We start from the raw sequence: 17,259 nt of genomic DNA, 5'->3' as shown, positions 1-17,259 counted from the left end.
AGGATCTGACTCATTGACTGAGTAGTTCACTGGAAAAAGTGTCAAAGACGTCCTATTTCACCAAAAAAAGAAGAGATTTGGAAATGTATGAAATGGCTCGAGATTCACGAAGATGAAGAAAGAGAATAATGATAATTATGCCAAAAAGGGAGATGATAAAAAGAAGAAAGAGAAAGAGTATATGAGAGGACAAAAGAAGGAGAAAAAAACTAACTATATAGAATAAGGAAGTCAAGGAGGAGAGAAGAACCTCAAATTTGTTTCGCGTTCTTAGGCCAGTCATTATCAGGTGTACCTGACGACAGGTACACCTGGTCAGGTCTACCTTTTCTTCCTACCTCGGTGGTGTAGTGGTCAAGGCGTTCGCCTGGTAAACAGGAGGGCGTGGGTTCAATCCTAGCCGAGGTATGGAATTTTATCCTCAATATAATTTGAGAATTTGACCACAATAATAGTAGTAGCCTACTGCTGGAGTAGAGGGACTTTTCAGTCCTATGCGAGCAGTATAAATAAGCACTATTATTATTATTACCTGATAGTGTGTGTGCTCATCAGGTATCAAGTAGACCTGAGAGACGGGTCTTTTCAGTCGTACCTGTCAGGCCTACCTGAGTGTGAGTGGCTGGTCTTGTACTTTATGTGCCATATTTCAAATCAAACTATTTATAACGTTGGTGTCGTATTTTGTTAACCAAATATTTTTCCCGTGTCGCCAAATTTCTAATGAAACCATCATTAGAAATTTGGCGTGAGTAAGGTTAAAGTGCTTGAAAAAGACAGGTTTTTACAGTATGTTATAGATTTCATATGGAAATGTTTGGTTAATAAAATACAACTCCTAGATTAACTTAATATCTACTCGAATGTACATCATACATACATAATTAGGTTGAATGAATCATGTTTAGAATTTAGTTGTAGTCCACATTTAACTACCTACTTGATTAAAGAGTCGATAACTTTGTGAAAGTCCGTTCTAACTAAGTATTGGATTTTGGATAGTATAATGTGCCAACCTCGGTGTAGCGGTTAGCGCGGTGGATTTCGTATCTGAGGGTTGGTGGTTCGAGCCAGAGTCGATTCAATAAAATTTAGCGAGGCGTATTAATTGGGAACGACATTTGTGACAAATACTCATGCTTAACACAATTAAAATTCGTTTTTGTTGTATCTGATTTAATACCAACCTCAGTGGGTAGCGCGATGGCTTTCGGACCTGGAGGTTGGTGGTTCGAGTCCAAGTCGATAAAATTTATCTGATTGAATAACTGACGTGTATTCTGTTACAGGATATAGCAATATTAGTTTTTGTAAAATGTTCAAAATATTTTTCTATTGTAGACCCCTTTTTTACCAATTTATTTTTCTAGATGTTTGGCGGATTTCACCAAAGAGTTGGGGGCTTTGTCCGAGAGGTTAACTCGAACCGAGTTTAAATTAGATTGCTTAATCCGAGAGTTAAAATTAAACCGAGTTTAAATTAGATTGCTTAATCCGAGAATTAAAATTAAATGGAGTTTAAATTAGATTGCTTAATCCGAGAGTTAAAATTAAACCGAGTTTAAATTAGATTGCTTAATCCGAGAATTAAAATTAAATGGAGTTTAAATTAGATTGCTTAATCCGAGAGTTAAAATTAAACCGAGTTTAAATTAGATTGCTTAATCCGAGAATTAAAATTAAATGGAGTTTAAATTAGATTGCTTAATCCGAGAGTTAAAATTAAACCCAGTTTAAATTAGATTGCTTAATCCGCGAGTTAAAATTAAATCGAGTTTAAACTCACTTTGTGACGTTGGCCATGAGTGGTGATCTCTAATGGTATTGTTGGTGAAATCCACCAATTTTTAGTGCCTTTCTGAATGCCGAAAAGTGTACTGGGAAATTTTTGTACGGATTTTTTTTTTTTTTTTTTTTCTTTTCATTTTTTTGTTGGATTTATCCATTTACAAAGACTCTTTGTTTGTAACTTTCGTAAAGTTTTCTCATGTACAAGTCCTTAGGTTAGGATGTGGATTTAACCAATAGAGGTGGAAGATTAGGAATTTGTTATTTTCGGGACAAATTAAAATCACGATTGTAGGGAAGCCATCTTGTAAACAAAAACATCCTACATTCTGAATATTATTATTATTATTATTATCACTATTTTACAATTGTAACTTTTATTATTCCATACTTTCTTGGAACGAGGTACTGGTATTTGAGCGCAGCGCACGGCAGTGCGCCAGGCCAAGTTCCATTTTCACTTATCTCGAGCCTGTTATGTTCTACTCAAAGAGACTATAACTCTGTAATTGTTTATAATTATTATTGATTTGTTATTGACAGCTCAATAAGAAACTTGAGTAGTGTAAAATATTGACTGAAGAATCTGAACGAAGGACTGCATGCAAAGTATACAGGGTGTGTATACTGCAATTCACATTAATTTACTTGAGAATCAGGAAGTAAAGTAGGTATATGTACCGTCTTTCCTGTGTAAAATGCAAATATCTATCATTTTGTATGTTCAACACACTTAATGTAGTGCACATCGAATGTATATGTATTATGTACATGAACATGAGGTTTAAAAACATGAATCGTTATACAGAAGATGAGTTTTTATATATATATATATATATGTATACTAACCACTTATCTGGGTATTTGGCGCTTTGTCTATTGACCACGCAACTCAGATTACAAAATAATGGTAATACATAGCTAGCCTTCAACTTCAGTAACAGTTCCTCTATCAAACTTGGGGGACGTAGGAACTTGAATTTCGAGTCTCCCGAAAGATTTGAATGTTCGAGTGATGGTTGGGACCGCAACGTTTTGAAGTCAGTTTGAGTTGAACCGATTTCTGATGGGCTAAAGTTCGATCCAATTAAAGATTGAAATTGGCCCATCAAATTCTTAATTCAATCATTAAACTTGAACTAAATTACCAAACAAAAAATGCTTAATCAGTTCAAATTTAATTGAATTCAAACTCATGGAATCCCGACCATAAAAAGTAGAAACAAAAGATAAAAAGCGGTAACTTTGAGATGATTTTGAAAAAAAAGGGAAAAAATTAGCTCATCCCGAAACGGAATTCAGCTAAAAAAGTTGCGCGTAATCGCGTTTAGCGATGTTTTTGCTAATTGCGGATTTACAGATGTGTTTGCGCAATGAACGTTTTGCTCGGATAGAAAGTAAACTTGTAAATTGCTAGTTATGTCATACAAAAACAGAAGTTATGTGTTATGATTGAAAAAAAAATCAGCTGCAGGTAGATACCTAATTAGTGGTTAATTCAACTTAAATTGAATTCAAACTCATGGAATCCCGACCATAAAAAGTAGAAACAAAAGATAAAAGCGGTAACTTTGAGATGATTTTGGGAAAAAAAAGGGAAAAAAATAGCTCATCCCGAAACGGAATTTAGCTAAAAAAAGTTGCGCGTAATCGCGTATAGCGATGTTTTTGCTAAGTGCGGATTTACAGATGTGTTTGCGCAATGAACGTTTTGCTCGGATAGAAAGTAAACTTAGTAAACTTGTAAATTGCTAGTTATATCATACAAAAACAGAAGTTATGATTGAAAAAAAATCAGCTGCAAGTAGATACCTAATTAGTGGTTACGAAGTGACTTGCAATGAGGTATCTCTTTAAATGTAGGAACTTCAATATCTATCTAAATTGGTCTCGGTAGACCAATAAATACTCTGAAGATCTTCGTCAGAAGTAGTCAGGGGAATTAAATTGTTGGTTACAGCACTAAAAGTATTGCTAGGATCTTTTGTCAATATTGTGAATCTTGTATGAGCATAACTGAAGAGCAAAACGTAGTAAAATTTCTTTTAAGATTGATTATCACTGATTTATCAGCGAATTTTTGTAACTGTGTGCAAGTCACTTCATAATTTTCCTCAAAGAGTCTCGAGTCAATTAACTGAATTAACGTTTGATTTAAATCGTGGGTATCCACAAGTTACTAGTGTTTGTACTACCGTTAAATTGAGACTCAGTGAGGATTTAGATGTTAAATTATAGAGACGAGAGCTTGAGCTTGCCTCTCATCTTAGAATCATTACATCACGAATAGTCACGGCGAAAAGTGACGCAAAACTGAACGATGATACCTATGATCACTTTCGTTTGAAATTCAGACACGATTTCATGACGTAAAATTATCTGCTTGGAGCTTTTGTAATCATAGGTATTAAAGGTGGCGAAGTACAAGACTACAAGTCTCGTTTTATATGATGCTCTCACGACCGCATTAAATAGTCATTCGAAAAAATTACAAATCTCCGTGCTCAAATTTTAATGTTGGTATGTTTCGTCATAGAAGTTCTCTCATTTGTCCGAATGGACGCTAATGAGCTTAGTTGCGGTCGGAATTACACGAAATTTGGTAATTTTCGGTGTCTAAATTGTATCTAGGCGAAACATCAAATCGCTTCACACGATTGCAATCTGTGAGATAAAGTTCGAGATATGTTTGGTTTGGTAATGGTAACTCTGATTTGAATCTTGAACTTTCATATTCTCATGCGTCGTTTGGTAACCGGCCGAGTATCAACTGTTGAGAAAACAATTGGAACTGTCTGCAGTTCGCGTCAATTCTCTTTTCAACAATCAATACTGGAGACCGTGTCTCGATCCGAGAGGTGAGATCGCAGATTTGAATGGAAAAGTATATGTTTGGTTTGGTAATGGTAACTCTGATTTGAATCTTGAACTTTCATATTCTCATGCGTCGTTTGGTAACCGGCCGAGTATCAACAGTTGAGAAAACAATTGGAACTGTCTGCAGTTCGCGTCAATTCTCTTTTCAACAATCAATACTGGAGACCGTGTCTCGACCCGAGAGGTGAGATCGCAGATTTGAACGGAAAAGGGCCGTCCGCGAAAGCAAAGACCTCCAACGCGAGAACGAACTTGATTCCTTGTTGGATGACTAGATGTCCAAATGTTGTTGGCGAGGCCTGGCGTCGGGCTTCGTAGGAATGTTGAGCCCGCCCGATGGTTTCATTTCACGCGGGGGAGGAATCTCTTCCCGCCCGCGAGGTACCCCTACCCGCCCCGCAAGTCTGCGAGCCGGGGAGACGGCACCCCGCCGCGTGAAAGTCAAGTCCCGAGGTAGGGGCGGTTCAACAGGCGCGAGGCGCTTAGTAGGAGGATGGTGCTCCGTAGGAGCTGGATGGGACACCGTAGCTGGAGCTTGGGTATCCACTGGCGTAGCCACCACCACCGGACTGGCTCAGGTATTGAGCGACTTGGATAGCGGGCTTGACACCTTCAAATTGGAGGTCGACAACTCTGGAAGAGTAACCGGATGGTACTCCGTAAGAGCTGGATGGGACTCCGTAGGAAGAAGATGGGGCACCGTAGCTGGAGCTTGGGTAGCCACCACCGCTTGAGTAACCACCACCGCTTGAGTAACCGCCACCGCTTGAGTAACCGCCACCACCGCTGGACTGTTCGTCTCTCAGGATGGCTTGCTTGACTTTCTCGAGCAGACTGTAGTCGACGTTTTGGCCTTCATAGGTGTTGCCGGACACTGGGACAGACTGGAAGTTGTCTCCTCCTGGGGGGAAAGCAAAGAGACATGGGTGCATTAGACAGGTGAACTTTTGGAAGTAAACGCTAACATTATTCACTCTAACGACTGATTATTCAGAGCTCCCTCCGAGAAATCATATTGATGACAGGCTTAGGTCGAGTATTACCACCGTGGAATGTCTCAGGATTGAGTTCATTCCGAGGTTGACCTGGCTTTTCAGTATAGGGAAATAGGGATATCCTCGTTTAATCTCAATCCCGAGGAGTTGGTGAACCCCAGCATTAGTGCGAATGCCTGGTCTATGCAAATTAACGGGTTCATAGGACTCCCCGTCTTTACTTTTTAACCGTCCAGATTTCCCAGCCTCGTAGAGTTCCCAGTTCTCAGAGAAACGATCAAAAGAGCTCGCCAAACTCTGGGTCATTCAAAATTTATAATTCCGGGAAGTGAGTAGTGAGAACTTCTACAATAACTTTTCCATCCGTCAACTTACCACTGGAGTATCCGCCACCGCCAGAGTATCCACCACCTCCAGAGTATCCACCACCTCCAGAGTATCCGCCACCACCGGAGTATCCGCCGCCACCACCAGAGTAGGAGTATCCACCACCACCACCTCCTCTGGACGGGGCGCCGTAGCTGCTGGAGGGAGCTTCACAAGAGACCAGAGCGATGCTGCTCAGAGCCAGGACCTGGAACAGAGAGAATTGGGAGGATAGGAGGAGGTCGAAACAGAGATTCAGCTGATCGAACGATAGGCAAATGGAAAGAGAGAAGACGAAAGAAAGATAGAAGACGAAGGGAACAAAACGAAGTAAATTTTTGAGGTAAACCGCTGCGCGCTGAATAATATTTTTGTAGATTTTCAAAGATGCAATAAAACGCGAACGACATACTATACTGCATATCTAATTATCTACCATTAAGCATTGTTATGTCCGATCTTACCACAGAGTTTTTCGTTAAGCCAGAGTTCAAGAAATACAACTCTCTTACCCCCCGCCACCCCCTCTCTTTGAGCTTCATTTTTCTCCTCTACTGTACGTCAGACTCCGAAAAATGGGGGTTGAGGGCCCCCCCCCACCCCTCTTCTTTGAGTTTCATTTTTCTCCTATACTTACGGCAAGACTACGAAAATTTGGAGCCCTCCTCGCTAAATCCTGATATACGGCCCTGGTACCAGGTACCTACGTACTAATCATTGAACAGTAATGCTCAAACCCATCTTAAACCTATCCGAAGTGCAATTGACATGTAAAGTATCCCGATTAGCATATGAATAAGTGTCAGAAATTCAGAATCTCAATCTGTTACGACAGGATAGGGTATCCTTGGCTGTCACAACTCAGCCTTGGTAACACAATAGTTAAGAGCCAGCTCAGGCCACTTACAGCTTAACCCTATACACAAAAAGCCCAAACTGAGGCTGTAGGGACTGGACAGCCCTAAAGGATGGGTTAAGCTTTTTCGAATTTAGGCCACTCACTATCAGGTGACAGGCAGACCTTTTGAGCCGTACCTGTCAGGTCTACCTGATAATGTGTGCGTGATCATCAGGTATCAGTTCGACCTGATCAGGTGTACCTGTCAGGTCTACCTGATAATGTATGCGTGATCATCATAGTATCCGCCGCCACCACCAGAGTAGGAGTATCCACCACCACCACCTCCTCTGGACGGGGCGCCGTAGCTGCTGGAGGGAGCTTCACAGGAGACCAGAGCGATGCTGCTCAGAGCCAGGACCTGGAACAGAGAGAATTGGGAGGTTAAGAGGAGGTCGAAACAGAGATTGAGCTGATCGAACGATAGGCAAACGGAAAGAGAGAAGACGAAAGAAAGATAGAAGACGAAGGGAACAAAACGAAGTAAATTTTTGGGGTAAACCGCTGCGCGCTGAATAATATTTTTGTTCTTTTCAGAGATTTTCAAAGGTGCCATAAAACGCGAACGACATACTATAATACTGCATACCATTAAGCATTGTTATGTCCGATCTTACCACAGAGTTTTTCGTTAAGCCAGAGTTCAAGAAATACTGACCTGTGTAAATCTGTAAATCAAATGAGTGACGTCAAAGAAAACCCTTGACACTGTGTTAAACTCTCAGTGGTAAGAACGGTCATTAAAGGAAATAAAGGCACAGATAATCTGAGGCAATATTATGTGCCATGCTGCACTGAGGCATGCAACCATGCATCTCAAATTTTATCGATTATTATTTATTGATAACCGTAAGAATATCTCCAAAGCATATAAGCTCATGAGCTAATGGAATATGAAATGAGTCCATAATACTTCATATGTTTAAGTATAATATGTGTGTAAATAATATGCATGACAAATCAAGACGCTCCGAGCTACATGCAATTCTGAGTTATGGCGATTGAAGGAAGCTATAAAAAGGTTCATAAAATTATATGCACCGTATGACGATTTAAATGCTTTAAGTTCCATAAGATTGATAGATCAAACCTCTTAAAAAAAAAAAAAAAAAAAAATACTGACCTGTGTAAATCTGTAAATCAAATGGGTGACGTCAAAGAAAACCCTTGACCGTGTTAACTCTCAGTGGTAAGATCGGCCATTAAAGGAAATAAAGGTACAGATAATCTGAGGCAATATTATGTGCCAATGTGCCATGCTGCACTGAGGCATGCAACCATCTCAAATTTTATCGATTATTATTTATTGATAACCGTAAGAATATCTCCAAAGCATATAAGCTGATGAGCTAATGGAATATGAAATGAGTCCATAATACTTCATATGTTTAAGTATAATATGTGTGTAAATAATATGCATGACAAATCAAGACGCTCCGAGCTACATGCAATTCTGAGTTATGGCGATTGAAGGAAGCTATAAAAAGGTTCATAAAATTATATGCACCGTATGACGATTTAAATGCTCTAAGTTCCATAAGATTGATAGATAATCTTATGGACCATAAAATTACTCATTAAACATAGCTTAATAGTAGGTATAGGTCCTCACAGAGATTCGACTTACTGTAGTATTAGTCAGAACTCATACATTAGTAATATGAGTACTTCTAAAGAGTACCTAACTAAAGATAAACTCTTGGGTTTATGATTCCCTTTGTCAAACCTCTTGAAAAATCGTTCCACTCCACTGCCAAACAATACTCATTGCTCGTTACTCTTTCAATCAAGATCTTGTTATCCATACAACACGTAGGTACCAACAAACTACCACAGACAAATCATGCCTTAGATAACTTGCTCTCAAGTTAATTAGTCCTACCAGTCTAATTCTATCAGGCCATTGGTTATTTAATTTGTCGTTAACTAATAGGGTACCACAGGGTGATAGATGGTAAATGATAGTCAGGTCACTTGGGTTTTGATTTCGACCTGCCTCGGTGGTTTAACAAATCTTATCGTCCCAAAATCGAGAGGAGTATGGGATAGAAGCCATCCTTTCCGAGAACGATCCTTATCCTGAAATAAAGGCCGCCGTGGCGGGAATCAAACACGCGATCTTGTGCTTACAAGACAGGCGCGCTACCAACCAAGCCAACACACGGATTTTCTTTAATTTCGACCTGCCTCGGTGGTGTAGTGGTCAAGCCGCTCGCCTGGTAAATAGGAGGGCGTGGGTTCAATCCCAGCCGAAGCATGGAATTATCCTCATTTATTTGAGATTTTGACGGTAATTTCACCACATACCTAGTAACTAGAGCTCAAAGGGTTAGGTGGTAGAGAACGCCTGCGGCGCAGTGTCGTCTGGTCTAGTGGTTGCCTTCCACTCATTTTCAAAATAGGACTAGGTCCAGTAAGGAGGGCACTTGATACAAAACGAGAAGTTAATGGAACTACCTGATTACCTATTCATTTATTTGAGATTTTGACGGTAATTTCACCACATACCTAGTAACTAGAGCTCAAAGGGTTAGGTGGTAGAGAACGCCTGCGGCGCGGTGTCATGTGGTCTAGTGGTTGCCTTCCACTCATTTTCAAAATAGGTCCAGGTCCAGTAAGGAGGGCACTTGATACAAAACAAGAAGTTAATGGAACTACCTAATTACCTACCTACCTACATAGGTATATTATGTAAAGGTAGTTAATATGTATAGATACATAGATTGTCGGTACCTTTTTCTCAGAGTTACATAAGTCATAAACCCAAGAGTTTATCTTTAGGTACTCTTTAGAAGTACTCATACTACTAATGTATGAGTTCTGACTAATACTACAGTAAGTCGAATCTCTGTGAGGACCTATACCTACTAAGCTATGTTTAATGAGTAATTTTATGGTAGTTCTGACTAATACTACAGTAAGTCGAATCTCTGTGAGGACCTATACCTACTAAGCTATGTTTAATGAGTAATTTTATGGTCCAGGTTCAACTGAAACTGACTTCAAAACGTTGCGGTCCCAACCATCACTCGAACATTCAAATCTTTCGGGAGACTCGAAATTCAAGTTCCTACGTCCCCCCTAACTTTTGTGCACTTTTTCACCCGTTTTCCCTCTTAGAAATCATCTAAAAATTTTCCTCACCACTTTATTAGCTGAATTCCCTTAAGGGGTTAGCTATTTTTTTCATTTTTCATTAGTTCTTCTGTTCATCACACCTCGCGCCGTTGGCTACAAAAATTCTTTCGGTACCTCTATATTTCTACATCATACACTCTTCATGCATAGGCAATTAGGCATTAGAGCAAGCACTTGTCCACTGTTGGACAAATGTCTCTTTTTCATTACTTAATTTCTTCCCTCAGTTGGTTTCTATTGGGTAGACAGTTGTCTTACCTATCTAACAAATTATAAACCCTCAACCATTGATTTTCTCACCAACTAATATAAAATTGTTTTGTCTGACAAACTATGAAAGATTTCCTGCAAATTTAGCTTAGCTTACCTAACTCAGTTTAGCAAAGTACAAATTTACAACAATAGTTTTCTCGTGGAAGAGCTCACTTCGTGAGAATATTAGGTATCATAAAGCCTTGAAAAATAAAAGCTAAGGAGATAAGTTTCTAAGATAGGATCTTATTCTTATCAGTAGGAAGATGGATTACAGAACATCACAACTTACAGCGTATTGTAGGTAATATATGTAGGTAACAACTTACTGTGTATTGTAGGTAGTAGGTAGATAATAAGGTAATTAAGATGGATATGGGTACAAGGTCTGACTTCCCACGTACAAATCTAAGATCTAGTGTGAATATTTTAATATAATAGTGCGAATCTATTCCATAACTCCTCAGATTCACAACATCACCTAACATTAATGGCATTCATATCTTAATAAGTTATTACACCAAGAGTAGCCAGACAAGTTAGCTTAGTGAGTAATGCGTTTTAAACGCTAGGTCGCGGGTTCGGTTCCCGCTCCGGGCGAACTTTATCCTAAGGTTCGTTCTCGGAGTGGCTGGCTTTTTCCAATCCCCCTTCTCGTTTCGATTTCGGGACGATAAGACCTACCTTATTCACAGTTCCATCTATCAAACTTAGAGCTTTCGTTCAATTAGGTATCAAATTGAGATTCTGATTCTAATTTAACATTGGAAATAATCGTTACAAGAGGTAGGTAAAACATTTCTTCCAAGAGTCTTAAAACATAATGTGTAGGGATAGGGAACAGGTAGTAGTGACAACTAATAGTTTTCCTAAGCTGAAATCGACTGACTTTTAATGGGAACTAAGATCTAACTTTTAGGGAGAAGGCACATGAAAAATAAACGTAAATGTATAGGTAGGTAATTAGAGAGAAAGCACAAAGAAAATCTAAAGATAACTTGGCGAAATTCATGCCTGAGCGTAGTAGTGACAACTAATAGTTTTCCTAAGCTGAAATCGACTGACTTTTAATGGGAACTAAGATCTAACTTTTAGGGAGAAGGCACATAAAAAATAAACGTAAATGTATAGGTAATTAGAGAGAAGGCACAAAGAAAATCTAAAGATAAATTGGCGAAATTCATGCCTGAGTCATTCTCTGCCACCTGACTCGTTATTCAGGGTGACAAGAAGTGATTGAACTTTGTCATTCAAGTATAAAGTACCAAATTACCCAGGCTATTACTGGAAGACCTTGATAGGACAATGATAATAAAAGTAAATAAACAAAATAATAATAAAATGAGAGCAATAAAATAGTTTCAGAGCAATGAGATTTTTTAGTGGCGAAGAAAGATAGAAAAAAAATGAGGAATTTAGCTTAAAAAAAAAAACTTCAGGTAAGTGGTCAAATTATAAGAGAAATAGAAAAAAATGAGGAATTTAGAAAAAAAAAAACTTCAGGTAAGTGATCAAATTATCATAGCTATGTTGAAGATAAAATTCCATCCCTCGGTTGGGATTGAACCCACACCCTCCTGTTTACCAGGCGAGCGTCTTGACCACTACACCACCGAGGCGAGGCAGGAGTAGGTACTTGTGATTTTGCGAAATTGGTGGAGATGACAAATTCACTTCATTTGATTTTGCAGTAAAAGTGGATGTGTTGAGTTTACATTTTTTTTTTTTAATTTAGAAATTTAAATTAATGATAGGTACCTACCTATCTAGCCAATTGGACAGCACTAAGCAGGAAATAACCATCCATAAGGCAATTCCCCTTATGTATATGGTTCTTTTTTACTAAATGCTCTCCAATTGTCTTCAAGATACGCCGCTGGTTTTCGAGTAAGTAAAAAATGAGTGTCAATAACAATCATAGTTTCTTGATAATGATATCTTGTTAATAATAATGATATCTTGTTGATAATAATGATATCTTGTTGATAATATAATGATATCTTGTGGATGATAATGATGAATATAATAATAAATAATTATAATTGTCACGCGAATTCCCGTCTTTCTCGCGGAGAAATGAGAGAAATGCAGCAATGACACCTCTAGGTAATCCAATGATAACTGCAAGTATTATTTACTTACTACGACTAGTTATTATACTTATTATACTTAGTAGATAGATACTTACCTTGTGCGTATTTTTTACCGGTAGGTAAGTATTATTACTTACTTGGATTAATTCAACATTATATTATAGATACCTAGGTTCCTACGTAGTAAGTGTAAGTACGCCACCCATTTGATTTACACCAAGGAAAAATCGTCCAGGAACTTCGAACTTTCTTCGTGCGTTCAATTAACATATTATTTAAATATAGGCAGATAGGCACTTATCTATTACAACACAACTCTTTGAAATCAGCTTTAGTATTAGTTTCAATTAACACATTATGATTTAAATATAGGTTGGTACCTACCAATTATAACTACAGAGCTCTTTGAAATCAGCTTTAATATTACTGAGTTTCATTTCTTCGGATTACAAACATATGTAACACTTGAAAGCCGGATTAGCCAGCCTAATTGGGTATCTAACTTTTTGACATTTATAATAATAAAACGTTTTTTAGCTCATCGATGTAAATGTCACATTTAATTACTTTCCGATGTGCCCCGTAGGAGGCTTTGATCTTTCAAGTAAAAATACGCAATTGAATAACAGCTAAAATTAAATGATCATAGCTAGAAGTAAATAAAATAATAGTTACCTAGGTACTAACTGAGAAACTGAGATTGATAGTTGTCGTAATGGGCTGAGTACAAAACATCCAACGGCCAAGTGGCGGCTTAGTGGGTGTACCATGTACCTACTTACATTTTCTTCTTTTTCCTCGCCTTTTCCCGTGTTCAGACGGGGTCGGCGTTTTTCGGCAGCCTCTCAATCAGCTCTGGGGTGATTGCTTTGGGCTGACATTTGGTTTCGGCTAATATAGAAATTTCATGACTTCATGCCTTTCGTAAAACTACATTTCATTTCAAGCGGACAAACCGTTTGAGAGTTATATGGGTGTACCAAACAAATAGACGGACTAATGCAAAAATGTGGAATAGATCAGTTGCGCTTACTTGGGTGATGTTTCAAAGTCATAGAGCAGGAAAAATGAGGACCAACGGATTTTTTCTTTTTCTTCTACGACTTCTAGATCCCGAGATAAATCGATTAAAAAAATGCCGGTAAATCGTGAACTTTGACGTCACGGCATACGCTCCCGTAGGCGATGACGTCACATCAAATGTCCCGAGCAAAGCTCCCTCGCAGGCAACGGATTAATGTGTTTGTGCGCATACGTTTCTGCGCAGTTCTTTCTGCTCCTCCGCTAGCGCGCTTGCATAGTGGCGCTACCTAGCGGACGAAAAAAAACAACTGCGTAAAGTCTGACGTCACACATTTTTGAACTCTTTCATTAGAACGGAAAATAAAAATTGAGTTTTCGAACTTTTACAGTTATTTTTTCGGATTTTTGACCTCAGATTTGGATTTTTCCTAACTTTTTACATAGGAATCGACCATTTCTTTATAATTTTTACCCATTTGCAACTGCTCCATTAGGCAGATTCGACTGTGTATAGGAAATAGATAAATTGACGAAACTTAGACAGGTGTAAAAGGAAATATGTATAGATAAATTGACGAAACAAGGTACCTACCTACCACTGTTTTAAAAGGTAGGTGTACCTAGTATGTAGTAGGTGCTACCTGCCTCTACTGACGGAAGACGTCTGATGAAACTCATCCGTGTTTCACCCAAGAACAACATATCCGACTGTTTCACCTAAGGAAACGAAACAGGATCTGAGGTTGATCTGTTTCGAACCTAGTTATCCGTAAAACACTGCTCTGATCGAAACCAATGAATGGAATCAGACAGTTTAACAAAATAATTAAATTGATGAAAGATTGAAAATAATAATTATAAAACATTAATAAAAGGTTTGATAGAGGAAACTGTAACAACGGAGGTCTTATCGTTCCGAAATCGAAGAGAGAAGGACAGAAAGCCAGCCGTTCCGAGAACGAACCTTATCCCTTGCGGATAAAATCGAAGAGAGAAAAAGAAAAGCATAGAAAAAAGTTCCGAGAACGAACGGGAAAAAGAATTAAATTCCACGCCTCTAAAGCTAGTTATCCGTAAAACACTGCTCTGATCGAAACCAATGAATGGAATCAGACAGTTTAACAAAATAATTAAATTGATGAAAGATTAAAAATAATAATTATAAAACATTAATAAAAGGTTTGATAGAGGAAACTGTAACAACGGAGGTCTTATAGTCTTATCGTTCCGAAATCGAAGAGAGAAGGACAGAAAGCCAGCCGTTCCCAGAACGAACCTTATCCCTTGCGGATAAAATCGAAGAGAGAAAAAGAAAAGCATAGAAAAAAGTTCGGAGAACGAACGGGAAAAAGAATTAAATTCCACGCCTCTGTCAGGGTCGAACCCGCGTCCATTGGCTTACCAGACGAGCGGCCTACCACTTTGCTACTGTCGAAGCGTGACTAATAAAATAATAAATCTAATAAACAGATCTAATGATAATGATTAATGATCAACAGTGGTGTAGAGTAAATGTAATATTTATAATCTGCTATTACACTGGTACACTCTCCGTGTAGAGGCGCTGTCACGTCAAACAAGGAGACAAGAGCTTCAGAAGAGGGACAATTCCTAAAGGAAAATGTCATTTATACAAATCATTACATTTGGGTTTTCGATGCACGCCGCCAGCCTAGTTAGCTTGGTTGGTAGCACGTCAGCCCTGTAAGTGATAGGCCGCGGGTTCAATTCCCGCCCGGGGCGGATTTTATCCTGAACAGGTAATTTTCGTTCTCGGAATGGCTGGCTTTCTCCTATCCTGTCTTCCTTCTCTCTTCGATTTCGGGACGATAAGACCTCAGCAGTTACAGTTCCCTTTGTCAAACCTCTTGAAAAATCGTTCCACTCCACTGCCAAACAATACTCATTGCTCGTTACTCTTTCAATCAAGATCTTGTTATCCATACAACACGTAGGTACCAACAAACTACCACAGACAAATCATGCCTTAGATAACTTGCTCTCAAGTTAATTAGTCCTACCAGTCTAATTCTATCAGGCCATTGGTTACTTAATTTGTCGTTAACTAATAGGGTACCACAGGGTGATAGCTGGTAAATGATAGTCAGGTCACTTGGGTTTTGATTTCGACCTGCCTCGGTGGTTTAACAAATCTTATCGTCCCAAAATCGAGAGGAGTATGGGATAGAAGCCATCCTTTCCGAGAACGATCCTTATCCTGAAATAAAGGCCGCCCTGGCGGGAATCAAACACGCGATCTTGTGCTTACAAGACAGGCGCGCTACCAACCAAGCTAACACACGGATTTTAATTTCGCCTGCCTCGGTGGTGTAGTGGTCAGCCGCCTCGTGCTGGTAAATAGGAGGGCGCGGGTGCAATCCAGCCGAAGCATGGATTATCCTTCATTTTTTGCATTTTGCCGTTAATTTCACCCCATACCTAGATACTCGAGCTCAAAGGGTTAGGTGGTAAGAGAACGCCTGCGCGCGGTGTCATGGGCTAGTGCTTGCCTTCACTCATTTTCAAATAGGTCCAGGTCCAGTAAGACGGGCCTTTTGTTCTCTTCAACCTCCTCCATCTCCTCCAGCTAAAAAAAAAAAATTCTCACGAACTGTCTCCCTCTCATTCGACGAGTACAGATAGCAGGGCTTTATCTTTTCTCCTCCCTTCTGGTCCTATCCTCTTCTCCGGTCGGCAAGGCTCTTTGCTCCAGTAATACATAAGGGTAGTCTCTATTTTAGCGCGCGGCGGCGCCCTTAGCTTCGGGCGCCCGATCGCGGAATGCTCTCGTCTGGCGTCGATGGGTGTCGATGGTTGATTCGCCATTGCATCCGACCGTCCTCTCCAGCGGAGAACTAGGTCCCGTCATTCCGACCCCCCATGATGCATAATAACACCAGTCTAGCAGTTTACCGATGCAGTCTCTATCTTTTAAGCTAGTAATTGCGCAGCTGGACCTCTATGACTTGGGAACTGCGTGCTATTCTTAAGATGGTCCTGCTGCGCAGACTGCGCATAGGATGAATGTTACTTTTGTGAAGATAGAATCAAATCTTGATGTAATTATTCTCTATTTTAATTTGAGTTACGTTTATTAGTACTCGGCGGTTATATATACATAGTAAGACATTATTGGGTGACTCCGTCCATCTTACCGTTGGTGAGAGTTAATGTATGTTTCTAGTCATCAAATAACTATTGGCACATCTCACTCTAAACATCAGACGTTTCGTATATTCGACTATCGATTTAGTTATACTACACTATACGTTATGTGTAATTTATGTTATCGTGATACATTTTCAAAGGTTTTTAATTCATAGCACACTTTGAGTTAGTCGTCGTAACGTCCGTGACCGTTGAGTCCGTTGTCCGTTATGATCGGTTATAAGACTGACCCTTCGGAACGCCGGATCTTCGTTCGGATAGTGTGTGTTCCAAGTGCTGCGTTTCCTATTCCGTGGCATACCGCGCGCGTTAGCGATGTCCAACGACACTCCAAGGTATTCTACGATGCACTAATTAAATACCTGGTATCTCTGTTAATGAGTAATTTGTTCGCAATCCATCATATTCAGGAGTGTCTCTAAGCTGAATGACATCACCTAATCAGTTTGGTATGTAATCATTATACTTCGTCCGAATATTTCTCTATATAGATTCTATTTGAGAACCAAATACTGAATACATTGAGACTCTTTTTCCATGGCTGTTAGTATACATTAGATATGTGTAAATTGATGGAAATGTATTATATGGAATACATCCCCATCATACATCCCATTAATACACATCAAGGTAATTGAAGAACAAACATAGTTCATGGGAG

The 17,259-nt window shown here is 39.2% G+C and overlaps 1 protein-coding gene and 1 long non-coding RNA gene across 3 annotated transcripts in view; both read right to left on the bottom strand.

The window, feature by feature from the left end:
- Positions 1-2,804: 2,804 nt before the first annotated feature.
- Positions 2,805-4,668, bottom strand: LOC113469153. Its single transcript, XR_003392661.1, has 2 exons — positions 3,601-4,668; positions 2,805-3,270 (listed from the first exon to the last, which is right to left on the bottom strand). It is a non-coding gene; the product is annotated as an uncharacterized LOC113469153 (long non-coding RNA).
- A 15-nt stretch (positions 4,669-4,683) lies between these two features.
- The window catches only part of LOC103513457 (loricrin-like), a 14,913-nt gene continuing 2,337 nt past the window's right edge, over positions 4,684-17,259 (bottom strand). The window contains exons 2-4 of one of the 2 annotated variants that reach the window (XM_017445831.2): positions 7,165-7,285; positions 6,036-6,170; positions 4,684-5,566 (exon numbers count right to left, since the gene is read on the bottom strand). In XM_017445831.2, coding sequence (XP_017301320.1) covers positions 5,148-5,566; positions 6,036-6,170; positions 7,165-7,285 — 675 coding nt within the window. In that variant the 3' untranslated portion in view covers positions 4,684-5,147. Of the gene's footprint in view, positions 5,567-6,035; positions 6,235-7,164; positions 7,286-17,259 lie in introns of both variants that reach the window. The other variant, XM_026826642.1, reaches the window with a different exon arrangement.

The sequence above is a fragment of the Diaphorina citri genome, unplaced genomic scaffold (assembly GCF_000475195.1).
Source record: "Diaphorina citri unplaced genomic scaffold, Diaci psyllid genome assembly version 1.1 scaffold973, whole genome shotgun sequence".
NCBI lineage: Eukaryota > Metazoa > Arthropoda > Insecta > Hemiptera > Psyllidae > Diaphorina > Diaphorina citri.
This window is presented reverse-complemented; position numbering and strand designations above follow the sequence as displayed.